This window comes from Rattus norvegicus, chromosome 14, assembly GCF_036323735.1.
Source record: "Rattus norvegicus strain BN/NHsdMcwi chromosome 14, GRCr8, whole genome shotgun sequence".
Classification (NCBI taxonomy): domain Eukaryota; kingdom Metazoa; phylum Chordata; class Mammalia; order Rodentia; family Muridae; genus Rattus; species Rattus norvegicus.
Genome location: NC_086032.1, coordinates 20,797,262 through 20,825,184, shown reverse-complemented (window position 1 = coordinate 20,825,184; position 27,923 = coordinate 20,797,262). Strand labels below are relative to the sequence as shown.

At 36.1% G+C, this 27,923-nt stretch overlaps 1 protein-coding gene across 5 annotated transcripts; it reads right to left on the bottom strand.

The window, feature by feature from the left end:
- Positions 1-73: 73 nt before the first annotated feature.
- Ugt2a1 (UDP glucuronosyltransferase family 2 member A1) lies at positions 74-27,923 on the bottom strand. 5 transcript variants are annotated; one of them, XM_063273573.1, is made up of 8 exons: positions 27,881-27,905; positions 24,112-24,881; positions 15,585-16,214; positions 7,168-7,316; positions 5,787-5,918; positions 3,828-3,915; positions 3,125-3,344; positions 81-1,227 (listed from the first exon to the last, which is right to left on the bottom strand). In XM_063273573.1, exons 2-8 carry the CDS (start codon positions 24,824-24,826, stop codon positions 948-950), a joined length of 2,214 nt encoding a protein of 737 aa, XP_063129643.1. In that variant the 5' UTR covers positions 24,827-24,881; positions 27,881-27,905; the 3' UTR covers positions 81-947. The 5 variants fall into 5 exon arrangements, with proteins under 5 accessions (NP_071564.2, XP_063129643.1, XP_063129642.1 ...); XM_063273572.1 differs by lacking the exon at positions 15,585-16,214 and having other exon boundaries at positions 27,881-27,923; XM_039092390.2 differs by lacking the exons at positions 24,112-24,881; positions 27,881-27,905 and adding an exon at positions 20,683-20,731 and having other exon boundaries at positions 15,585-16,338.

Below are 27,923 nucleotides of genomic sequence, written 5' to 3'. Positions count from 1 at the left end.
TAAACTAATATATACTTGTTGTTACAAGTAAATGATGAGTTTAAATTTATAGAAAATAGAGACTGGAAAAAACACAGTGATCTCAATATAAGTTTTTTATTTTGGCAGAAAATTAAGCACTTCATTATAAATAGTGATTATAGAGTATGAACTACACAATTTTTAAGTATAATGGATTAACACAGATCCAAAGAGCAGTCAGTTAAAATTTAAGAAATTATTACAATATTTTAACATTTACTTTTTCTAGAAATAACTTTCAAATATTATTATTTGCAAAAAAATGGTGGATCCATTCATGCCTTCATTTCTTGGAAAAACTATCTAAAACCTTTGACTGGAGAGTAAGCATGCAGATGTATATTTTAGGGAAAAGCAAAAAATATAGACCAGCATAATTTAAATGTACTAACAATTTATGTATTTTTCCTACTATAATATGGTGTCCCAGTTCTGAACTGATCCTCTAATGCCTGTGACACCAGAGAAACACAATAGCTAGAATTTATTTAAAAAGAAAATAATGATTCTTCTCATAATACGCTAATCCCTATGGTCAGAGCCCAATTTGTGTGCTCCATGAGGACCTGTATACATGACCCTTGCATGATCCTTAAAGAAAATTCAGTATACCCTGTGTGCCTTTTCAAATGATTCAGACTTGTTATCATTGTTATTATCTTGTTTATAGTTAAATGACATTCTGAAAGAACATATTTAAATTAATAGTGCCCCTGTGCCAGGAATATAAGGAAACGATAGGACCGTCATTGAAATAGCAAAGAAAGTATGTTGCATCCTCCAATTTACCTCAAGCTAAGACAGGAATGGAATGATTGAAAATGGGATGAGGATAGGTGACTGGCAACTCCCTGGGTTTCTAAGTACTATTGCTACTCCAGTTGGTGCTTGACCAAACCCAGAGACCTGAGATGTCTTTCCTTCATCTAGTCCCTTTTATTCTTCTTTCCTGTCTTACCAATTTTTTGAAATACAAATAAACAACATTTTATAACCAATAATATGGCAGATGCCATACAAGCCAGCAGGAACCCAATCACATCTAGAGAGTGGTACTGAAACCAGCTGAGGTCATGCGCTGCCACACGAAGGTGCTTGGCTCCTTTGTGACGCATGACAAACTCAATCCAGAAGACGGCTCTGTCCAGGGGCTTCACTGGCTGATCGTGGTGAATTCTTGATAGTCTCATGGCATTCTCTTTATAACTTGAAAAATGCACAAAATTTGTTGTTTTTTTTTTTAGAAATAAGTATGTGGCACATGTTTAACTAATCAGTTCGTTATTATAAGAGCATTTGTTACAGACCCAACAATCTCAACCATCTTTTCTGCCAGTATCCAGGGCTCAGCAGGCCAGCCAGGGCTACATAGTAAGACACTATCTCAAAACAAAACAAAACAAAACAAAACAAAACAAAACAAAACAAAACAAAACAAAACAACCAGAACAAAGCAAGACAAAACCAGATAACATCAAGGAGAGAGCTAAGTACTTGGAAGGTAAAGTATGCTTTCTCTTGAAGTTTAATAGTAAGTAGGGAGAATTAATACATTTATCTTTGGTTTGGTCATAAGGGATAGTTCTGGCATCTATCTAGACTTTATTCATAGAGATAATGGGAGAAATGTGGTTTGTGAAGAGATGTCCCATTGCTTCCAAGGCATCTGTAGGACTAGGGGAAAGTGGTTAACACCACTTTCTGGGTGTTCCAGAGCCACAGTGTGGGCTTATTCATGTGTGTCCTTCTTTGTGCGTGATAGTGGAGGGCCTATGTGCAGGTGGTAGCTGATAGAGAAGGGAGAGTGAGTTTTCTTTAACGTTTTGGTCATGGTGTGTTAACACTGATCTAGTGGATAAATCCAAACCTATGTGCTAGGGGCAGCACACATCAGACTCAGTGGTTTATTTAAAAAAAGAAGTTAGACATGTTAGAAGTTAGAAAAAAATATATATATGCTCAAAGAATAAAAATATAGTTTATAAACTAAAATAAAAAACAAATTTATGAAATAAAATAGATCAATACAAATTAAACCACCTATTCTTTTTCAATTGCATTGAGCTATAGTCCCTAAAAAATAATAGTTTGCATGTTCCTTCTAACAAATTTTAGCAAATAATTTTTTTATTTACAAATCAAATTCTAAGTTAAGCTTTTCAATACAAAATGTAAAGCTAAAATTGCATATTCTTGATTGAAAATATTTTAGTGGATACCAGTAAGGTTTTGTTATAAGACAGCATAATTGATAAACATGTTAGCATAACATTTCATATCATATGTAGCAATGAAGTATGATGTAAAATTTTCTAAAATTAAAGTTAAAATCACATCATTTACATATTAATATATAATCTTTCATACTCTTTAAAGGTTTTATGAAATCTGAGACTGTGATGCAAATATTACATACTTGTGATTTCAGGTAATATCAGTAGTAGTAGTAGGCGTGGAGTTAGTGGGAAGTTTTTTCAAATGACATGCATTTTAGTGCATGAGTGGAGCTTCTGACAGTAACTGTGGTTCTATTTTTTTTCCGCAAAGATGCTTTTCAAATCTAACATAATCTAATAAACATTCTGGGATGTTGAGCTGAAAACAATCATAGATTTTCTTATATTTAGTAAAGTGAATCAAATTATTAGCCATTTATACCTTAGTAATGGTTTTAGTTGGATAGATTTTAAGGTCAATATTTATGGAAAATGAAAACTCATACTAAGAATTACTGATATTCACAACACATATACAGTTCCTCAATTAAGACATTTTTATAATGTTTAGGCAATAGAAATACTTAGAGGTTACTTATAACATTAATATGTGGAAATACAGGGTTAATAGTTAATTATGCATGATTCTATGCAAGAATATATATGCTTATAATATAATTGGAAAATATGTTTACTGAATATTTAAGTCCCATTTATTTTCAATTTTTGGAAATAGCTTCATTAGTTGAAAATGAAACAAGCAATATTTACATCAGTTTCTTGTTACTTGTATTAAACCAAGTTCAAGAGGATGGAGTTTTTAGAACATTCCAGAACAATGACAGCCTAACCATGTCAGCCATGGCTATACAAGATTCAGTACTTACAATGGCTCATTGATGACTGCTCTCACAGCACTGAGCAGATCTGCACTCGTCATCGTGTTCATGTTCACCTCCACAGCTGCTCCTTTAGCCTTCATGTGAGCTATGTTGTCAGGCTGATCAGCGAACATGGGAACTCCCACCATCGGGATCCCGTGGTAAATGGCCTCATAGATTCCATTTGTTCCACCATGGGTGATAAAAGCTCTGGTTTTGGGATGTCCTATTTTGAGGACAAAGGAAGGGGTGAGCATAGATTCCGTGCTCGTTGTCATCATTGAAGGCAACCTTTTCTACAAATGTTGATCATGAGACATTGCTACTCTAGGAAATGATCCTCCCGGAGTGGGGAAATGAACTCTTTTTAGCTGTCTGGGAAGGTATTACTGAGGTAGAGATGTCTAACGTCTGATGGGAAATGAAGATGCTCAAGATGTCTTTTTGTGCACAGGGCAAACATGGATGTTTACAACTCAATTATTTCTTCCTTAAACCTGGAGGTCAAAGACTGTGCTGCAGCTCAGTGGTGGAGTATTTGCTTTGCATGCAAAATGTCCTAGATACCCAATGCTAACACAAAAAGCAAAACTTGAAGTAATATAAAAAAAAACGTAAGCAATTTCTTAGCATTGAGACAGTTGGAAACATCCAATAATTTTAAGTTTTAACTTGCTTCCTACACAGTTTTCTGGTCCCAGAGTCTTACCAAGAAGATCATTCTGAGGAATCCAGTCAAACAATCTCGTATTGGATCCTAATGTGGCTGGTATCTTTCCTTTGTATCGCCACAAAACCTGTGGAAGACAATGCTTTGATTTTGCAGCCAGTGACTGAGCACAGTGTACATTCTTTAGGTCATATTTGAGAAGGGAGTTAAAGATATGGGCGTTTGCAAACACAGAGTTGCAGGGTAGGTCCATAATTAGCCACTCTTAATGGATCTTACTAATGGTCAAATAAACATAGATTATTACTTTGATATTTGTTACTGAGAAACCATTAGGAACAAACTAGAGTACATATAAGGAGGTTTTTCTTTTTTTCTTTTCTTTTTTTTTGTTTGTTTGCTTTTGGTTTTTGTTTTAAGAGAGAACTATATTGGGCTTACCTGTAAATCATTTTTTACAAACTTATATTTTGGAGTAATGAGACAAGCTTTGAATTTCTAAATGAGAAAGACTGAAAGAGACAAGTGTAGGTATAAAGGCCCCAAGTTTTAAGATACCTATGAATATATTACCTTAGTACGATTATATGATAACTAACTGATACAGGACTGACACTGGCTTAGTCCATGAATAGGAATAAATAGAGTTAAATTATAGAATAACAATGATAAACTTTAACATTACCAGAGTGCTATAAATTATAAAATACATTATATTTTAAAATAACATTCAAATTTTGTTTGTACAACTCTAGAATATCCAATTTAGAAAAAATAGTATACTCTAGGGCTTCTATTTCTAAAACACCTTTATTTTCATATAATTTTAATGTGATTCAGAATGTTGAAGTATAGCTTTTAGCATGATTCCTTTCTAAAGGATGTATAGTATCTTCTTTTTTTTCCATTTTTTATTACTCATTTTTTTTTACGCTGAGGATTTTATTCCCCTCCTGGTCCACCCTCCTGCTGTTCCTCATCCTATATCTCTTCCCTGCCCCCTGTCTCCATTAGGCTGTCCCCACCCCACCTACCTCATCAGACCTCTAACTCCCTGGGGCCCCCAGGCTCTTGAAGGTTAGACACATCTTCTCTGACTAAACCCAGACACAAAAGTTCTCTGTTGTATATGTGTTGGAGCCTCATATCATCTGGTGTATGCTTCCTGGTTGGTGATCCAGTGTTCGAAAGATCTCAGGGGTACAGGTTAATTGAGATTGCTGGTCCTATAATAAGGTCGCCCTCCTCCTCAGCTTCCTCCACCTTTTCCTAATTCAACCAGAGGAGTCAGCAGCTTCTGTTCATTGATTGGGCACAAATATCTGCATTTGACTCTTTCAGTTGCTCCTTGGGTCTTTCTCAGGGCAGTCATGATTGGTCTCTTTTTGTGAGCACTCCATAGCCTCAGTAATGTTGTCAGACCTTGACCCCGCCCCCTTGAGCTGGATCCCCTTTTGGGCCTGTCCCTGCACCTTTTTTTCCTAAGGCTCTTCTCTATTTCCATCCCTTCAGTTATTTCAGACAGGAACAATTATGGGTCAGAGTTTCAACTGTGAGATAACAACCCCATCCCTCTCTTGATGTGCTGTCCTTATGCTGGAGGTGGGTTCTACAAGCCCTTTCTACTCATTGCAGAGCATTTCATCTAGGGTCCTCCCCTTTGAGTCCCGAGGGTCTCTCACCTTTCTTCTTAAAAGCATGCTGGTAAACCAAATTTCAGAAATTCAGTGTCAGTCAATCCAGATCAAATGATTCTAGAAGTGGCCTAATGTTTTCTTTTCTATCCTATTAATAGATTATAGAAGCCTATTTTTTATAGTAACTCGATAATAAAGCAAATATGAACAAATATGTAAAAAAATAGCACTAACTGTTGAAAACCATCATTAGTCATGTTCAGCAGCTGACAGGTTTTAGCTTTTCTCTACAAATACCACTACCAGTTTCAATCTACTGTCTGAAGCTGCTCTGGTCTCAAAGATCAAGGGTTTTACTGACCTTCTGAGGAATCTGGGCAAGGGCTGAGGCAATGAGATTGGCCTTTTCTTCTGTCAGGTTTTTGACCATTGACCCCAAAGAAAACACCACAACACCATGTTCCCCTGAGGTCTGGACAAACTCTTCCATTTCCTGCAAACATGACATTTGGTTGAAAATGTGTAGAATCATTAGAAGGAAATTTAGTTCACTCACAATTCTAGGTAGAAAACATGGAAATACGAGTCAAAGAAATTTTTATATTCTCCATCCCATGACATGTAAAACCAGATAGGAACTGTATGAGGAATTGTTTTCTGAAAAAAATATAAGGTATATTCAAGAATGAATATGACACCAAATCACCATAGAAGGGAGCAGAAAATAGGAACGTCATTTGTCTTTGCAAGTGAACATGTTATTCACAAAATGTAACTGAAAGAAAATGAAGTGTTTGTTGACTTGGATGAATATTAGTAAAGCCAGTGAGCTGGACTTTTGGAATTATTATCATGGCTTGTATGTCGTGTAACAACACACAAGTAGTCCTAATATAATCATTATAAAACTATTATAATATTTGATTCTGTCTATTCTTGTTATTATTTTGCTTGATGTAGATGAGTCTCAGTCTGCATCAAACATTCTTTGTTTGATGTTCCCTAAAAACATCATCTAAAATATCTCTATATATCCTTAATGATATCATGTTAAAATTTACAGTAATCTTCATTATCAGTTGCTGATAGCGGTTTCATACCAATTGTTACTATGAAAGTACAGGTCACCATTGTGTCTAGTAACACACACACTAAAATCTGAGAGCTATAGCTAATCCTGAAGGCTCTCAACATGTGCTTTCTCTTGCTCATCAAATCCTAAACAATCCATCAGGAGTTCTCATGGAGGCATTTTTCTCTACCAAACAGTCAGGGAAGGTGTCACTGTGCACAGCTTTCTCAGGCGTCTGAGGAAGAGTCAGCATTTCCCTGGTGGTCCATGGTGCTTTTTTTTCCAACCCCACTCTAGTATCCACACTACAGAAAAACATTTTTAATACACCCTTTATTCCATTTTTGTTAGTTTCTTTTTTATTTTATTTTTTTTGTACTGAAAATATTCTTTTCACATAAAATACATCCTGACCACAGTTAATCGCCCCCTCCCCTACTTCTCCCAACTCCCCCTCCAGGTTCCCTCTCCACAGATACACTCTTTAGCTTAAATTCTCAAGTTCAAATGATCCACTACAGTTAATAGAAAAGTAAATATGAGAGCAGGCATTCTCCTGGCAGGGTGGAGTTACTCAGTAATATATCTTTGCTATTAAAGACATTAACCTTAAAGGAAAATCAGTTCTTACACCATCAAATAATTAATATCGTCTCTGTCATAAGCCTACCTTAGGCAAAGGCTTGGCAGGTTTGCAGTGCAGTCCTCCCACAAACTCAAAATTAGGCAAATATGGACGAGGAAATTCAAAATCCCAATATGTTCGCATTAGCCAAATCTCAGCTTTCCCCATAGTCTCGCACAGTGTGGTGGGTCTTCCTGGAGAGTGCACAGAATATTGATTGGAGGAAATTAGTACTCGTATTTGCCAAGTGAAAAGGTATCATTCATTTCCTCATAAGCTATTGGAAGAAAATGTAGACCCCCTGAGATGCTTATCACGACTTATGCCAAAAGAGGAGGACAGTGAAAACTAGAGCATTTAAAGACGGTGAAAGAGGGTAACGGTGTAGTGTAACAATTGACTGATGAATTTCACAGTTTCTTCTCTCTAATAACTTGCCACCTTTCATTGCTCTCCAATCTCCAGTTAGGAACAAATTTCTACTAAACACTGTTATTTTGGTTTCAGAATTATGCTGGAAGATTTCCATTATGTAAATAATTCATCATTTCATGGGGTGGGGCACTCTGATTAATTTTCTGAATGCAATACACTTTGGGATATGAGATACAAATGTAAGGATCACCAATACATGTCTTTCAACTTACCTTTAAGAAAAAAACTGAAACAAGAAAAATATCAAATTATACTTTCAAAAGATAGAGAAGACAACTATATTGAAATACTATTATTAGGTGATTCTACACAAAAAAAGCATGAGCTGCAGGTGAGAAAAGAAACACTCAATGAGAATCTTTTTATGTGAATCTGTTGATCTTGTGCAGGCAGGGTAGATATCATTTTTAAAGGTTGTCATTTAGTAGTTTTGACACTTGCATGGCATAGTCAGGTTCACTGGCTGAGGATACTGAGCTTGAAATTTGCATGCAGTGCATTAAAACCATGTCAAATCTCACCCATTAAAGTGTTCGTATCCCTTACTTACTACTTTTCATTATATGTGCTTCGTTCAAACTTTAGAGAAGTTTAGTAGATGAATTTTATATTCATACATTTTAGATTTAACAAACAATTATTTACAAATAGTTGTTTAATTCTATGTTAAAGCATCCATACATCGATCTTGGAGATGATGTAGTTGGTAACATGTTTATCTTACATCTAGAATTTTTGAGATTTTATGCCTAGAATTCTATATAAGTGGTAAATGCTTATAACCTCAGTTTGGGGGATTTAAACAGAAATTAATATGTAGGATGATGTCATCATACAGGTGAGGCAGGTACAGGATAGAACAAGGCCTGTCATTGGAAGAGAAGGAAGGAAGGGCGGGAGAAAAGTTTGAAGGAAGAGGCAGAGACAGGAACGGAAGACAGGAGGGAGGGCAGAGAAGCCACTGCAGAGAATGAACATGGAGGCTGATGTTAAGATTCCATGCTGTACCTTTACAGGTCATTATGAATGTTCTTAAGGGATGGATGTGTACAGGGCTTTTTATGTCTAGATGGGCAATTATATCTTATCAATTGGATCAGAGGTTATTATGTTGTGTGTTCTTTCAGGTGCAGATTTAAGTGTAAAAGAGTGTGTGATGGCTAGTCTGGGCTGCCCCAGAATTGGGATGTGTGCTTCTGGCAAGATATCTACCAGATGGGTCAGGGATTTAGCTCAGTGGTAGAGCGCTTGCCTAGGAAGCGCAAGGCCCTGGGTTCGGTCCCCAGCTCCCCCCACCAAAAAAAAGATATCTACCAGATATCGTGGGGCACTGCAGTGCCAGGCCTAAAGTGGAATAAAAGATGGCATTTTATTTTTATAATTTTGCAACAACATGAATACTTGGAATTCATTTGCTAGCCAGATTAGCAAAATTGGTGGAATCCAAGCTCAGTGGACTCTCTCTTAGTAAGTAAAGCAATAGCAATATGAGAAGACAGCTGATACCCTCAAGCCTCCGTACACATAACCTCACACACAGGCACACATATACGCGCACAGACCCAAAGCAGTGAAGAGGGGTTATAAATATGAAGTTCTTGTAAAGAAAATTGATCAAATATTTACACTTATTGGCAAATACTTTCTTAATGTATATGTTTAAAGTCCTAGGGGTGAAGAATAATTGTACATATGAGAAGATCAGGGAGTTTGCTGTGATATTGTGTCTACTAGCAATGTTAGAAGCTGCACCATAGGTCTCACCAACATGAGTTGAACAAGGACAACAGACACATCAAACTGGGCAGTGGAATGACCCAGAGGCCTCAACCTTAAACAACTGTAGGTCATATTAAAAGTAGGAGAAACAGTCTTTGCCAGAGAGAAACACACCAATGGGTTATCCTTGAACAAGTGGTCATCCATGAAAACATATATTCAAGTAATATTATGCAGAACGAACACATTGTGTGTGTGTGTGTGTGTGTGTGTGTGTGTGTGTGTACATTGTGTGTGTATTATAATGAATAAAAAAATGCCATCAATTTGAAGGAGACTAGGAGGACATATATGGAAGAAATTTAAGGAAAAGTAGAACTGGGAAACTGAGAAATAATATAATAATAACAAAAAGAAATAAATTTTAACAGTCATAAGTACTCTAAATTGAATTTATCTATATGTATAAGAAATAGTTTACCACATACAAATTAATAATTATGATATACCAAGTTGACATTTAAGAATTAAAATATTGTGATTAAAAATATTTTCTAGTAGATTTGGCATTCATTCATAGCTTTTGTGTGTGTTGACAACATCTATTCTATTTCAAGTTATCACAAAGCTGTCTGGTGGGAACCTCATACTTCCCAGTTGCTAGAAGAATGAAATGTTGTGCTTTGTCATGCTGCTTGCAAAGTGGCAGTATTGCCATGTCATTTATAGGTAGGTCTATATTATAGATTCCATCATCTCATCTAGTAAATTCTCAGTGATCTCATTCTCACTGGGCACATGCATTTTTTCAAAGTTCAATACAGTACACTTGAAGTGCTGTGATCTGAGAAGATACTCTGATGTCAGAACTGTCAGCCCTGTCCACTCTATGCAAGATCCTTGAGAAGAAGCTTTAGGTTGAAGCAATAGCCCATATCCTGGTGACACTGCAGGGCTTTGTCACAGAAGCTGCGATCAGCACAGCAGAGCCACAGCAGACAATCTTCATGGTCCTTTCTGAGAAGCCGCTTCTGTGGCTCCCTACCCCATTCTGCAGAGGTTGAGTGCTGAATTGAAGTGGCAATTTAAAATATGAAGCAAATCACACACTAACTTCCAGAGTTGCAAAAGCCCACAAACGGGGAGAAATCTGTCAGTTGTTGTCTATGTACAGCACCTATAGGCCTTATAGGCAGCTTTAGGCTCATGAAATTGGACCAATAGACATTTAAATTTCTTCTGTGATGCTGTGCATCCAATTGTCTCTTCCTCCAGAGCTCTGGTATTGGAAGTGTCTGCCACTGAACCTTGTGTATTCATGTGGAGTCTGGTGATCAGTATTAACCCCCCTGACTTATTACTAAGCAATCGCACCAGCCCTATTGTGATCGTGTTCATTTGTAGAAGGATTTCTAAGATGACAGGTAAACGTGTTAGTCCATGGTGTTTATCAGAATAAACTAGTTAGTAGTCTCAGAAAATGCAAAGACAGTACACAATGAATTTAAAGATATGACTGAAAGGACAAGGTATTTTAATAACATTGAAAATATGACTTGAGTTCTTTTTTTTTTTTCCACATGGAAGGTTTAATGAGAGAAGAGTAGAACAAGAGAGGAAAAGTGGCCAGCCATGGGCATGTGGGGGTGGGGTGGAGGCAAGATCAAAGAACAAAGAGCAAGATGGGGAAAAGAGGGTGAGAGGATAACAGGGAGTAAGAGAGATGACTTGAGTTCTTACGAAAAATAAAAGCCTTTCTTTAAAGTTATGCTTTATTTTGTGTTCAGCTCCCATAACAAAGTTCATATATATATATATATATAAGTATATAAGTATAAGTATATATAAGTATATATAAGTATATATATATATATATATATATATATATATATATATATATATGAAGTAAATCAGGTTGGCTCACTTTGGGAGGTTAAAATCAGGCAGCAACATGGGTTTTAGGATGAGGGACTTCTGGCTACATCAGAACACAGAAGATGTTTGGATGACTGACTCATGCGAATGTGAGAAAGCAGCCACTCTAGGAAGGTAGGTATGGCAATGAAGAACAGTTGCCATGTGAACTGCTGGAAAGGGATGGTACTGCCATATTCCTGATATTCCTGTCCCATTGCCTGTTAGGTGAATAGAGGTGATCATCTTCCTTTGTAAGATGGCATCCTGATGATACAGGCTTTGGGATGAGTTCTCTTGGATGTATCCTTATACCCACTCTGTCCCTTTAAAGCATGTATGGTAGTCTTTAACTGCAGTCCAGCTCTCTACTTTTCCCATAAAGAATAGAAGGAAAACATTATCATGGGAACTCTGTAGGAAACCTCTTATTTTCAGAATAATAATATTAAAAAAGTGCATTTACGTTCTTCCGCTATGAGTTGATTCACACTGGACATCTCTACCACTATAAAGAAAACCACATGATTCCCAAGAAAAGGCATCGCGGATCACCAGTTTCAGACAGTGTACTCCCAATCAAACTATTTCTATCCAAAGATGTTTACTGGGCGAGTGGGTGGGCTCTGTGGGTACATGAATTCTCCTTCCAGCTTATGGATGTGAATTCAATCCCAAGGACTTACCCACGGAGAAACAGATCCCTAACCTAAATTACAACCTCCACCTGCACTCCATGGCATATGTCTACACACACACACACACACACACACACACATACGTACACACACATACACATAACACACACACTCACTCATACACACACTCAATCACTCATACACACACTCACTAATTCATATATATATATATATATATATATATATAGAGAGAGAGAGAGAGAGAGAGAGAGAGAGGATGTTTAGTAACATAGGGAACCACAATGGACTTAAGTATTTAACAATCAGCATCTCAAATGGTAGGATTTGTAAATCTATATCATTATCCCATTATGTAAGAAGTTGAGAACCATTATTTGCAAAGATGTTCACAGGCATTATATGACTGTTATGGCTTACCTTGAGAGGAAAGACTTAGTACCTGCCATAAGTCACATACTTTGAAGATTTTTGCTTTTATATTTAACTCTTATCATAACAGAGGGTAATAGTTTGAGAAAAAAGTTTTAATTATCTTCAACTAACCTCATGCTTTATTTGTCAATAAAACACGCAGTTATTATATCAAGGAGGATTACAACTTACCAATTTACTACTTCCAAAGATATATAAAAACTCCATGGTTAACCTTCTTGGTCAACTGAGTGAATCCCCTCATGACCTCTATATGTCTTACACTCACAGAGTGAGTCTTTGTGTCCGTCTTTTGAAAGTTTTTTATGACTCATTTTGATCAGATTTACCTCTTACCTAACTCTTCCCAGATATACCCTCGCCAACGCTATCCCAACCTTTTGTCGTATTTTGTTTTTTCAATTTTCAAGATCAATATCCTTAATATTCTTAAATGTCTAGCCTTCCAGGAGAGCTTGAAGAGTTACTACATCCTCAGCAAAAACTGTTTCTCCCTTTCCTAGTAGCTAATAATCGTCAATGGCTCTGGGTTATAGGTATGATTTCATGACCACTATCATGCACAAATTTCATTCAGTTTTTGCTTGCACGGGTTTTGTTCATATTGTTGCAATTACTTTGCGTTCCTATGTGTAGGTGCCCTTCTGTGTCCAGAAGATGCTTTTCCATGTAGTCATCCATATGTCTCTGTGTATGTACATATGATGTTATCACAGTCCCTGTGTTCCTATCTCTATTTATATATGAGGTCATGCACTTCCTCTGCATATGTGTGTACCTATGAGGCCGGTTTCAGCTGTTACTTCCTAGGTAAAATTTAGTTTTTATTGTTGTTGTTTCAATTTTCCAAATGGACTAGGCTGGGTGACCAACAACCTTGAGGGAACTGGTATTACAAGTAGACACAACCATGCCTCGCTGTTTTTATTGTTTGGTTATTTGGTTTGTTTTATGGTTTTGTTTGCCTTGTTTTTGTTTTTGAAATATGTGTACTGGGAATTGAACTAAAAATTTTCTTATTTTCTAGGCAATCACTTTACCTATATGGTGTTACACCTTCTTTTGCAGATATTTATTAGCAAATTTTTATGTCCAGATCCTCACCAGAGTAAGATCATGGCTCTGCCATTAAAGAGTTAATGAACAGTGTGATGTAAAAAAAATATTTAAACTAACTTTTTACAAGTGATAGAGTGCATTCACACACATATACTTCTGGAGTCCAGTGAAATTATTACAATTACTAAATTATTATCAATTTACAGAGGGAGAATAAAGGATGCTGACTGAAAGCTTCATTAAATCAAATGCCTCATTCCAGACCACACAAGATGGATCTCTACCCCAAAACTAACATCATTTCCGAAACCTTCAGTATCATACGGTTTAAACGTCTACATTAAGGGAGGTGCACAGTCACTTTATACAGTACTTACAGTATACAGTGTGTCCTGCGAACATGAACGATGAACGGCATTTACTATACAGCGTGTATCAAAGGCTGAGAAATGACCATGTGGACTATGCTTAAATCTAAATCAAAATGTGTGTTTGAGGAACTTGAGAGATGGCTCAGCAGGTAGTAACTTACAGTGTTCTCTCAGAATGCCCAACCTCAGTACCCAGCATCGATGTCATGTAGCTCGCAATCTCTTATAACTCCAGCCCCAGGGGCATACTATTCTAGCATACATGGACACACACACACACACACACACACACACACACACACACCCTTCCATTTAACTATACATACACACACACACACACATTAACTTGAAAATGAAAAACATCTAATGAAGCAGTTCTAAGGCATAATGTGTTTAAAATGCCTTCAAAACAAATCCTAAATTGCATTGTATGAAATATAAAAATGAATACTTTTACTCACGATTTTCTAGTTACCAAATCATCAGAGATCATGTGAAACTTTTAATTAGCCTTCATATTTTACCTAGTATACAGGACATGTAGAATGCCTTCACTCTATAAAATTTTATGAAGAAATCAAAGCAAATTCGCATGGAAATTGGATAGAGGGCTTCCAACAGACACACAGAAAAGCACAACATAAATGATTTTGCCTGTGAGAGGAGGAGTTAAAGTCAAGTAGAATTTCAGGACTTATATCATGCTGTGGCCAACAATTCCTTTTAAGCCAGAAACACTTTCAACACAAGCAAAACACTCAGCATCCTTGGACCCCTGTTCAAATGTTACTCTTAATTTTGATACCCCCCCACATAGCCTCTCTGAATAAGTACAGGAAAACATCAGTTTTCTTGTTCTACTACATAGCATATGGCATGGGTTAACATATGTGCATATAGGTGACATATAAGTAAATATTTGGTTGTTTTGTATAAATATACATTGTTATATATGTGATGAATTATTAACTTCGAATGCAAGCTCTAAAGGGGTGATCTTTGTCTGCTGTGCTGGTTGTATTTTCTATACGCAGGAATTTATTAGCCACCTATTTCATATTCAGTAAACATTCCTTTAGAGAAAGAAAAGGAGAGGAAAGGAAGAAAACGAAAAGGAGGTAGAAAGGATGAAAAACTGGGTAGAGGAAAATGTTTTGCACCTAATTTCTTCAAGAAAATCTCACTGGCCTCCTCTAGTGTTACTCTGTGTACTAATTAATCCTCCTGAGTATTAACAGAGCTGGAGGAAAGTCATTCAGGAAAGAAAAGAAATATGGAAGTAAATCTCACAAGAGTCAGAAAGAGAAGCAACAGAAACCATCATCCAGAACTGTCTTCTCAGTTAGCATTGGTTTACGGGATTGGTTCTATACAGAAGCTTTAAGGCTAGACACATAGAAGACAGGGAAGCATTGCGAGGAGAGAGGGTGAGCACCCCTGAGATATGTAGGATGTACATTTGAGTTTCCCAGTGATGACCTTTTATGTTTCTGATATATTTTTGCAGATAAAGTCCGAGGATAAAGACAGAGAATATATATTATCGCAATACTGACCATTTTGTTCATATGGCTACTATCATATTTTACCTTAGTAAAGTGCGTTTTATTGGTATAGAAAGTTTATTTAAACACGGGTAAGCTACTAATTAAAATAAGAATAGTTTCTTTCTGGGGAATGATCACTGAATACAAATGTATAACACCAAATCATTTTTGAGGAACTTTCTTAAACAAAAGCAGTAACTAAAGACTTGTAGAGATCTACGAAGTATGTTCAATCTATTCCGGTTTGTCTGGTGGTATAGATAACTTTAGCTGAATAACAGGGAAGGTATCTGTGGTCATCAATGGGAAGAGATGTTAAGACTCACCTAGAACTCTGCTGTAGTATGAATTCCATTCTCCCCAGTAGGACTTAAATATATAGTCTTGCAGAGAATAAGAAATGGTGTTCTTAACCCTTTCACCAAAAGTCATCTGGTCAGTGAGCTCTGACAGGGCTGCAGGTACGTACGAGACCGGTGTGGGAATTTTCCCACAATGCCTCTCCACTGTAAAGGCCGGAGAGAAGCGCAGGGTATACACAAAGGGAATTCCCAATTTCAGAGCCACCAGCTCTCCACACATTGTTACTGGGTCAGATATTAACACATCGAAGCCACCTTTTTGAAGTCTTGCCATTAGAGTGGCATTCTTTAGTACGCCATCACAGATCTGCTTATTGATTTTGTAGAAAGCAGCAAAGAGCTTTCCTAGTTCTTTGTAGAAAGCCCACATCGTGAGAGGGGTTGGCCTGTGATCCAGCCACAGTGCTATCATATGCTCAATCATTTCATCTATCTTGCTTCTTGTGTAGGAGACCGGTATCTCTTCAAAACTTATAAAGGCATCAGGACTGGAGTTGATGAATAAAGTTTCTGATGCAGCCAGTACGGTCACACTGTGATTTCTTTGAACCAACTCCTCAAGAAGGATCTTAATATTTAGCCAATGGCTGCCGTCTGAAGGCCAAATTACCACATTCCCGCTGAGAACGATTTCAGTCAGAGCCAAAGGAAAAATAAGCAGCTGCAAAACCTTCTTAATCATGGTGACATCCACTGTAAATGACTGGCTACTGTGGCTCTTTTAATATGGAAAAAGAAAAATTCAATGTATTTAGGTAGATTTCAGATAAATCAGTTACACCCATTCATAGGCCCATTGTTATATAAGAAGGAACTTATAAGCGTAATATACATCAATGATTATAGTTTGGATAGAATCTTGTCCGAATGTAAAGGTGAAGCTATGAAAGATGCATCCGTGTATTCTGTGACACCAGATCCGCTTTGTAAAATTATATGTCCTCATTATAAGGCATTCCTGTCCACTTGACCCTTTCACATTGTGTGTCCGATGTTATTTCTTTCTTTTCATTGAGAACTACAGTCGAGTTTTACTACATATCCTAAAACTAATATGCAAAGTTGTTCAACTGGGATCATATTTTCAAATTCATTTGGCTCACTGCTGAACTGGCATTCTCACTCACATTTATTAAAAAAACTGAAAATAACATCCACATACTGTAGACTTCCTCCAACTACTTTTAGAAGTTTTAGAATGACTGGATGGCGAAGGGAGTACATTAATTCACTTTATAAAGAGAACGGCCCTTCTGTTCTGAGTGATTCATCTTTCTTACTGCTTCCTTGTTACAACCGTTTTTTCCTCCATATAGCATCTTTTAAAACAATTCACAACACAGTCCCTTGAAGGCTTTTGAAGTAGGGTCTGTTTCACACGATCTGTTTGGAGACTAAGCGAGAGGAACTCAGGAGTACAGTTAAGTCCCAACCGAAACCAGTATATCCTTTGAAGGTTTTGAGATGCTGGGGAAATGTCTGGGCTACCTCGGTTCTCACTTTTCTTCGGTGTAAATTAAGACCACAAAACTAAGATTGGATTGCTTTGTAAATTAGCCCTTCTCTGCAGAGCGATCACGAAACCTGCCTCCCTCAGAGCAATGGCATGATACTCTTAATAGTTTTACAGATTTGCCCAGGGTTAAGAGATTAAAAAGTCCCATGATTAAATTAAAGATCTAGCTTTAGACACAGGTGAACCGAGGTTTAGAGGTACCACCTGCAGTTCTGAAAGTCTCTAAACTGAGCAAAGGCAATTACATAACGATGAAATGTGAGCATCATCAAGACGCCAGAAATTAAGCCGCGAGAACAAACAGCTTAGAAAGGATAAAAAGCAAAATTAAAAATTGAACATTCAAGGTCAGTTACTCCTGAATTTCCGGACCCTTCTCTGACCAGGAACAAAGAGAAAGGGAAACTTGGGAAAGATATGTCAGAATTGTCATTTTTATAATCTCTGCGGAGACACCTCCAACTTAGAGACAGCTGTCGTGATTTTGCAGCCAGTTCAGCTTCGTTACACAGAAGCCAGAGGATAGTTTGAAGCATTTGACATTGCTGGCCATAAAGAATGTCATTTGCAGTGCTGCTAAAGTACTTGGGAGTTTAAAATAGGGAATTTTCAGAGTCAGGGGATCCCTGACAGACAAAACAATAATTGAATTACTCTGCGATGAAGAGCTGTTGCTTTGGTTAACATGGAAGCCGACATTGGTTTTTCTAGATATCATACATGGGTGGTAAAGAGTTTATCTTCATGAGTGTTGTTTTGGGCATTTGAGATATTTGTTTCCTAATTTCAGATATTGCCAAAATATTTAACAATATTGCATATTCAAAACATGGAAGTATGTTATATTTGTGGAAGCTTGCAAGTATTAACTTATGAACTTAAATTTCCATAAATGGCAAAAGAAGAGCACATCTAATTTGTCTGATTTAATAATGAAAGTGGCATTTGGCAGATAAAATTATTTATTAATTTCTAATAATTTATTTTACATTAATTATTTACTCTCCATGAGTACCTAGTTCAAATAAACATCTGAATATAGAATTTAGTTAAATAGCTTATTATTATTTCATATTTCTTAGATTATTTATATATGTTGTACTGTATTATATAATTATATATAGTATATAATCCTAAATATATAAAAGATGTTCCTTTAAATTCCTGTTTGTTTCCTGGTGCTCAGAATGTAAAACTCATAACAGTTTATAGTAGATTTCATATATTCTACTGATGTGAAATTTTATATTATTTTCTTTTTAAAATATTACACAGTTTGGGTGGTGTTTTAGAAAATACTATAAAAATAAAAATTACCTGCTTTAAGTTTGAGCAATCATACTTGAATTACGTAGATGCTTTTTCTTATTTGCAGCTAGAAACTGTTCACAGAAGTCACTTAGAGCCAGAAAATTATCCTAGACAACAAGCCTTATACATCAGAGAGCTATACCTTAGGGAATAATGAATAACATAGTAACAGTGCAGACAATTAAATTGCATGCAGCAAATTAAGAATAGGCAAAAGACAGAGTTACAAAGTTAAAAAAACTAAGAATGTCCAAATAAAACTATGTTGACTAATAAATTTCTATCTTAAATTTAAATTGGAAGAAAAAAATTTCTGGAATCTGGTATGGTAATACCTCCAGTGGGCTTCTTTTTGCTTAAGATTGCTTTAGCTAGTCAGGCTCTTTGTGATTTCATATAAATTTTAGTTTTTTTCTTTCTATTTCTGAGTAGAATTTCATGTGGAGTTTGACTAGGACTGCATTCAATCTCTAATTTTTTCTTGGTATCATGGTCCTTTACTCAACATTAATTCTGCTAATCCATGAGCATAGGAAGTCTCATCCTTTGGTGTTTTCATTTATCTCTTTCTTTAGATATTCAAAGTTTTCATTGAAAAGTTCTTTCAGTTCCTAAGTTAAGTTCTTTTTTTGGTATATTTTTGAAGCCACTATGAACTGTAGTGTGACTCCTTTCACAGCATGCTAGTTATCGGAATACACTAGACACATGAGGCTATTTATTTTTGTAAGTTGGTTTTCTTTAATGCTGAAATTGCTGATCATTTTTATGTTTTCTGCAGGAATTTTTAGGAACTTTTATTTATTATATCATCTGCAAATAGCCATAACTTGGCTCATTTTCCTATTTGTATTCTTAAATTTCTTCATTGGTTTTTTTTTTTTTTTTTTTTTTTTTTTTTTTTTTTTTTTTTTTTTTTTTTGCTCTAGCTAGGGCTTCAAACACAACATTGAAAAGAAGCAGAGATAGTGGACAGGCCTCTATTTATCCTGATTTTAGTGAGTTTTGGTTTTAGTTTTAGTTTTATTTTTGTCCATTTAGAATGGTGTTGGCCATGGGTTTATTATGTTGAGATATTCCAGCCTCAACTGAAACAACTGCAATGCAATCTACAACCAAGACTCAGTGAAAATCAAGGAAGAGAGAGGGGAAGGGGAAGGTTGCCAGAGCAGGGGTTCGAGGACACCTCCTGCTAGACATTGTCCCCTAGACACAACAAGAAAAATGCACCCATGAAATCTCACCAATATCGTTGCTTAAACAAAAACAGAATTTCAACAACTTCAACTGACATGCCAGTAATACAGACAGGGATAATTCTTTATGTTCTTTCATTAGATGAAGATGTGGCCAACAGCTCCTAGGAGAAGAACTAGTTTCCTTCAGTGAGGATCATCTGCCTTGGTTTACAAATCCCAAGTATTGATCTCTGGACACGTGCACATATAAGCAGAGCTAAGTAAACTAAGTCACCTTTTTATATACTTAAATACATATATGTACATATACATATAATAATAACAACTGACTTTGAAAAGGAGAGGGCAGTCAGAAGGAGTAGAAGGGCAAGAGAGAGGAGGGGATAATACAATAAAAGCATGTAGAGTTATCAAAAACAAATTAAAACAAAAGTTTAAAAGTAAGATGGCATGGGAGTCTTTAATTTGAATACTACTTTTAAGCTATTACTATTTGACTTTATGTTAATCTGCCTGGTATTTTGAAACCTTAGTACTTTCACCTATAATAATGATATTATTATATTGCTTCGAAGTGGAGTAAATTAGTTTGAGAGATACGTTGCAAAGACAAAAATAGATATGAAGCCTTTGCTACCACACCTAGGAACTGCTAAGTTGATTATTGCTAGCTACGATTACTATACAGATCAATGAGGTTTAATGAAAGAGTCATGACAGGGAGAAACGGGTAGTTTTGACATGGGGAGATCCAATTCCTAGCAATTAACAGAGATTAAGGACCCACTCTGTGGTTTTCATTACATCCCTCCACAGAGAAGTAATATCTGGGAAATTTGGCACATTTATTTTCTCAGCTGTGACAACTTGAGACCCGAACAGGAGCTCTTAAAGAAACTTCAATTGGAGCACAGGAGCTTAGAGCAGATAACAAATGCACGTGACCCTTTGGTCACATCCACGGCCTCCGTCATTTTCATTACTGTTCACTAAAATGAGTTACTTGTGCCAGAGTGCTAGTATTTTTAATTCTTACCTGATCTTTTAAAATGGAGTGTTCATGTCCCTCAGATCACCAGATTACTATGTCTGGGTGAAAAATACGAACTTATATAGACATTCTTCATCAGAACAAGGGTAATTCAGCTAGCAACATGATGCTGTATATCAAGATCACATTTAAGAACATCTACATAAAGCCTCATTATTTTCTCACTGAGCAAATTGTTAAGAAAGATTAGTCTCTCCTGCCTCAAGTCTAGAATTGTGTGATTCTATAATTAGCACTAACTTGAAAGCAAAGAATAATGGTCTTTGTGATTCTGAAACTCCATCCTGGGAAAGGTTACGTGACAAATGATCTCACAGGTATAATAGACAGTATAGGAATTTTGAGAATTATGATTGTGAAATACTTTCAATAATAGGAGTGATGGTATAAAGATGGCGTGACCCAGAAGATATTAAAGAGTACATTCTTCTCTCGCATTAAATGAGCTGTCGTGCACATGAAGATTCCTTGTTTTCTACAGGTCTGAAGACACACTGGAGCTTTGACCAACTTCAGAGCTTCATTTCTCCAAGAACTCTCTGCCTTTTTTCGCCCCTCTTCATTTTTTAAGCACTTATTTTGTCTGTGCTATGTGGCCCATCTCCTTGAGTCTTCATAGCTTCCCAATGTAGGCATCAGTTCTATCCTTGTTTTCTCTAACTGTCTCTAGAAGGACTAAGTTGGCATATACAGGCTAAAATAGATCAACACTTTACAAACCATGGGTCAAAGGTAAACAAAGAAGAAGTTGATACCTTTAGTTAATACAGGATAAAAAGTTAAAAATGGCACCCCAGTTTTCAGTCATGTTCATCGACCTTTAGTACCTTCTATTTGCATTCAGAAGTCATTTGTGAATATTTATTCTGACTAATAGGTATACATTTACAAGTATTTTAGATCAGGTATTTGAAAGAACTCAGGGCTCAAGGTGTGATTACAAAGAAACCTCTACTTTTCTTTCTGAGGTTCCTGTGAACCATTGGCTTGCTCTCTCTATTTTGTCATTTTCAAAGGATACTTGATGTCAACCAATACTTTCATTCATTAGCAAGTGAGCTTTGCTAGACCATACAAGAACTAACTGGCAAACACTGCCACTTCTCCATTTGGACACAATGATGTTCATTACTAATAAAGATGAAAGCACAAACTCAAATTTGATGTTCCAAAAGAGATCATAAACTTCAGAACACAGCAACAAGACACATGTCTCATCGAATGTGTGATTCATTCCTTGTTTGTCTCATTCTCACTGATAACTGTTCTATTTGGTGCATTGTATCAGGATAACAGAATAAAATATCGACATCTAGCATCTACTACCTATAAAACGAATCACCAACATTACATATTTCGAAAGTATTTTAGGCACCTTCAAATATATTTTCAGCACGAAAACCCACTGCTTGATTTTAAATCATTTGTTTTTTTTTTTTTTTTTTTTTTTGGCAAATCCAGAAATATGTTATGTAACAAAAAAGAAAAATAGCAAGCAACCTACATGTGATGGGAAATCAGGAAACATGGAAAAAATATAGTGTCAAAAAACAAATATTATTTTTATATGAGTGGTACTCCAAACTCTAACCATTGCCTTCTTTCTGAAATATTATTCTGTTTTAGTCATTATGTATTGCTCTTTTGCCAGATCTTCTACAAAGCAATACATACATAAAAAGGAAATACATTATTACCACTACCAAATTTTCTTTCTTTTATGATAATTATCTCAATTAGCCATGCCATTTATAACTTCCTGAGACCAGAAATACTGAACCTATTTAATCTTACATCTTTTATGAGTCTTCCCAAAGAATCCACCAAGCTTAAGTAGTTGTATCTAGTAAGCTAATACAAATTGGATATGTAGTATCTTTCAGTTTGTAACAACTGCATATTTATGATTTTTTATTATTTCTTCAAACATGCCTGCTAGAAATGAGATAAATGAAATGTGGGCAAAAATGGACAATGTTACTTTTCTGACGTCACACAATTGTAGGCTTGTACTGTGTGTCAACAAACTGTTAACAGTGTTATTATATACTATCTTTGTATATGATTTTTTTCTCCTGTTTTAGTCATCTTCTCAACACATGCTCTTGTCATACTTTTTTTGGAGGATGGAAGTGATACATATTTAAGACTGTCTACTTGGTCTCTGCATCTATCCAGACATTTTGGTAAAACATAAATTTTGTCAAAACAAACCCCTCTAAACACTTCCAAGCTGAAGTTTAGTATAATGTACAAAAAACTATTAAAATATATATTGAGGATTGGGAGAGACTGTTCATTAGGTAAGATGATTTGATGAAGAATCATAAAGGCCTGAGTTCACTCACTTTGATAACATTTATGAATAGGACCACATATGTCAGTAACCCCAAAACTTCCGAACAAGAGTGTCGTCAGAGCTTGCTGTTCAAAGAAAGTGTTCAGAGATAAATGGATAAGGCACAGGGTGACAGAGCAGCAAGGCCAATATCTTCTTCCAGACTCTGACATGAACAGGCACATACTTTTGCATATGGACACATATGCCAATGCACACACACACACACACACACACACACACACACACACAATTAACAACCCTAACAACACACCAATTTTTTTCTTATCTCCCACCTCTCATATCGACCTACACTGATAATATATCACATGTGAAACCTAGAAAATGTTAGGTTAGTTTTGATTTCTAACTTGAGCATATATTTGCCAGCCTAAGTAAGAGATAATTCACTTCATAAACATTCATTTTTCATCTGCGACATCTGTGCTTGACGCCTCCCACCTTACCTCATTCCAGTGGTAGTCTCTGTTCTAAGTCAGTGTTTGATGAATGTTAGGAAACCCATGGAGAGTAAGCCTAAACATCAGAGAGAAGTCAATGACTTCTTGACTCTGAGACTATCTGTTGGTGCAGTGATGCTATCATAAACAGGTTGTGAATAAACAGATTCCGTAGGTGCTCACCGAATACCCTATACTTTATTAAATGCTAGTTAGAGACTATGTGTACATAAGGAAAATGTATAGATGTTGGACTATAGAACAGAAGACTTCTGAAAAAAAGTAATTTCTTCCAGATACATTGGCACAAAACCGAAATTTCTAGGGAAACTTTATTCTTGTGTTAGTGCTAAACCAAGGTTTAGTTTTACTTAACAATCCAATTTATTTGTCAAAGATTTTATCCATCTAATAGTTGAAACATTAAACCCATAAAATTAGCAAATTGGTCTGATAATTCTACAGCCTAAGCTTGTTTAAAAATAGTTTCTCCCTCTTGTATGTGAAAAAACTAGACTCCTATGCAGACTTTAAATTATAGACTTACACAATCAAAGATGAGTCTATTGGAAGCCTTGCTTCAGTTCAAATGATAAAATGAAAATGACTACATACCTAAGGCTTTACTGTAATAGGAATCCCATTGCTTCCAAAGAGTTTCAAACATGTAGTCCTGCATTCGGTAGGAGATAAAGTTCCTTACTCGGTCAGCGAAGGACATCTGGTCTGTGAGTTCTGACAAGATTGCAGGAACATAGGAAGGAGGAAACGGGACTTTTCCACAGTGCTTTTCCACTGTGGAGGCAGGAGAAAACCGCAAGGAATAGATAAATGGAATCCCCAGTTTTAAAGCTACGATATCGCCACACGGAAATACTGGGTCTGACAACAGTACTTCAAACTTTCCTCTCTGCAGCTTGGTCATCAGCTTTTCATTCTTAAGAACGCCATCACAGATCCCTCTGGACACCAAGTGGAACTCCTCGATGACTTTGGCCATTTCCTTATAGAAAGTCCAGATAGTTGAAGGAGACGGCCTGTTTTCCAGCCACGTCAAAACAAAGTCCTTGATCACGCTTTCGATTTTTTCCTTGCCGAAGGGCACTGGATATATTTCGAATGTCAGAGATGGGCTGACCGACGGTGTGATGAAAAGGGCCCCGGATGCAACAAGGACAGTCACGTTATGCTCTTTCCTTAGGAGTTCGTCTATTATGATCTTAACATTTAGCCAGTGACTGCCTTCCATTGGCCAGATGAGAACATTCCCGCCAAGACTCATTCCTAGGAGACTTAGCTGAAGAGACCACAGTAGAATGTTCTTCAACATGACTGGTTTGATGTAAACTTCTGAAAATGTGGAACAAACAAATTTCTCTACTTTCCTGAAGAAAAAAAAAACACAAAAATAGGACTCTTCTTTAACTTACATAATTGATATTTTAGTAATCCCTTCTCTTCCATATGTTATTAGCAGTGATAGATTCGTGTTTAATGGAATCAGGTTTAAAGTAAGGTGTCCGGCCTTTCGTTGTGATTCCTACTTTTTGATCCTTCTGAATTTGATCTTTTAACCATTTTTTAAAAACATATCCTCTTGTTGATATTTTCTCCTTAAACTGATTAACTCCTCGTACTCTTGACGCTACCTTCAAGCCTAGATAATGTCAGTGGGGAAGCGCTAGAATCTACTCACATATGTAAGGACCCTAACAGTAAGTGTCATTTATTTGTTTATTTATTTATTTATTTATTTACTGGCCTTAGTAAGTTCATATGCTTACATTACTAATGATAAAGCTCTTGTTTTAATGATATAATCATGTTTATGACAAAAGCATAATATTAAAGTCAAATGCACATGGTACATTCATATTTATTAATATTCTACCATAACATTGGAGAAATATTTTTACAATTACTGAGAGAAATATAAGTGAATAAAATATGCACTAAAAGATATGCAATGGGCAATGAATGGTCTCTGGGGAACAGGCTCTATTTGAAGAGGTAATTGCTTATTCAAGAACAACCTGACAAAGTTACATTGGAAATCAAGTTAACCCAGGCCAGGAACAGCTGTCTTCACTCTGAAGTCAGCCTCTAATACTTGCTAACAGTTGCTACTATGAAATCCCACGGAGAGTGCTTGGCATAAATTAATCTCATACTTCACTGGACTGGACAATTGATTGTGATTCACTTCACTTATTTTTTTTTTTTAGCAAGAAGTCTGTCCCAGTTTCATATAGTAACTTCTAGCTATTTTTTTTAAAAAATCAGGTAAAATGCTTCATTAGTTAGAAAATTAATGCAAAGTTTGTTTTCACATTTATTTTATACTAAATAAAATATGAAAATAAAGTACATAAAACGTGTTACTACGTTTATAATTAATGTATAATTATATAACATAGAATTGATATGTATATAGTCACATGTACAGCCTGAATAAATACGTAAAAAATAAAGCCATATTTATTAATTAACAGATCATGTCAGACAATCTGTTTCTCTTAGAATCCTTTTCCCCTTCTCTGTTTTTTTTAACTTATTCACTTTATATCTCTCTTACTGCCCCCCTCCTGTTCACCTCCTTCCACAATTCTTCCCCTTCCTCCTCCCTTTCTCCTCTGACAAGGTGGGGATCTTCCTCAGTATTCCTTCCACCCTTGCACTTCAAGCCTCTGCTAGGCTAGGTGCTTCCTCTCCCACAGAGGCCAGACATGGCAGTCCAGCTAGTAGAACATATCCCATGTACAGGCAACAGCTTTGGGGGCAGCCCCATTGCTCAGAACCCACATGAAGGACAAGCAGCACATCTTCTACACATGAGCAGGCAGGCCTAGGTGCAGCTGTGTATGCTCTTTGATTGGTGGTTCAGATTCTGAGAGCCCCGATTACTTTGAGATAGAATGACATATGTCACCATTTCGCACCCATTCAGGACAGGGATTGTTCACAGGACGTTGTTTTTGAGAAAGGATTACTGGAGGAGCAGAGAATCGCTATGGTCTCATGGGGGTTCTGATTTTCAGCGTTATTTTGTGTTCTGGGATACTTGATGTGTGAAATTAGCAGGGTACGCAAGAATGATCTGTATCATGCCACAAAATAAACTTTGATGTTCATATACACATTTCAGGAATATGGCAAATATTAAGAAATTTCTCAAACGTGGAGATTAAGCTTTAGATTAACGTTTTTTCCTGAATTAAACTGGAGACTAAACCAGACATTGTACTGATAAATATGTAAAGAAATTAAAAGTAAGTATTGCCACAAACAAGAAGAATGACATTTTATTTGTTCTGACCTAAAGCTCATTGTAAACCTAAATTTCTCTTTCGTAGGAAATTATGACAAAGGATACAACTGAGCATGGTAGTATTTTCCTACTCCTCCAGCACTAAGGAGACTGGAGTGGGAATATCCTAGGTCAAAGTCAGTCTTGTCAATGTCTAAAATTAAAAATATAAGAAAAGACTTATGCAGAGCAATACCAAATCCAAAACAATGGTTTCTGTGCTTATGCCATCTGGCATGTGCCAGGAAAGCTAATATAATTGAAAAATAAGCTACAATATTTAAATTGTATCTTAGGCAATGGAAATAAATTAAACACTTGGATAATATGCTCACTGTGGGATTAACTATAGCATCTACTGGAATACATCAGTTATCCTTCTTACACCTGAGATTTCTATATAGAAATTGTATTCATTTCTCATTTTAATTATCTTTTCATGGAGTATATTACATTTATATTTGAAACACGTAAAAATTAAAATTAATTGGCCATAGTAGGCAGATATTGTGCCCCATTTGTGCAGGTGTGTCTTCAGGACTAGGTGGGCCTTTGTGAGGCTCACCTGCCTTTTGTCATAAGCTCATGTGAACCTTACTAATTACAGTATGTTTCCCCAACAAAGAGGCAAGTTAATGGCTCTGCTGCAAATAGCCAGGGATCTGAGAAAATTCCTCAAATAAGCCAAACTACATTAACTTGCCCCTTACACATCTCCTTTAAAGCTCTAAATCAATCTGAAAGGCACAAACTCAATAGTACAAACAAACAAACAGAAACAAAACATAGAAAAAGGCTTAGGTTATTACTGAACTTAATATTTTCAAGAGGAAGCAGTTTAAAAGCATATTCTTCGGTCTCAGTATAAAAATCTTGTTATTGGTGATTGTCTTTTAAAAAATTGTGGGACAAGTCCAACATATATTACACAGTATAATAAGCGAATTTAATATATTTTCAAAGAACAAATAAAAAATTCAAGTTACAAAACTCCTCCTCACAAGACAAATTTTTAAAAATCTCTTTCTTTAATAGGTCATTATCTGTTGATTATTATTGTGTTTATAAATCTCTTACCAGTCCTCACAGCAGTGTCGGCAGGACTCATTTGCCAATATGA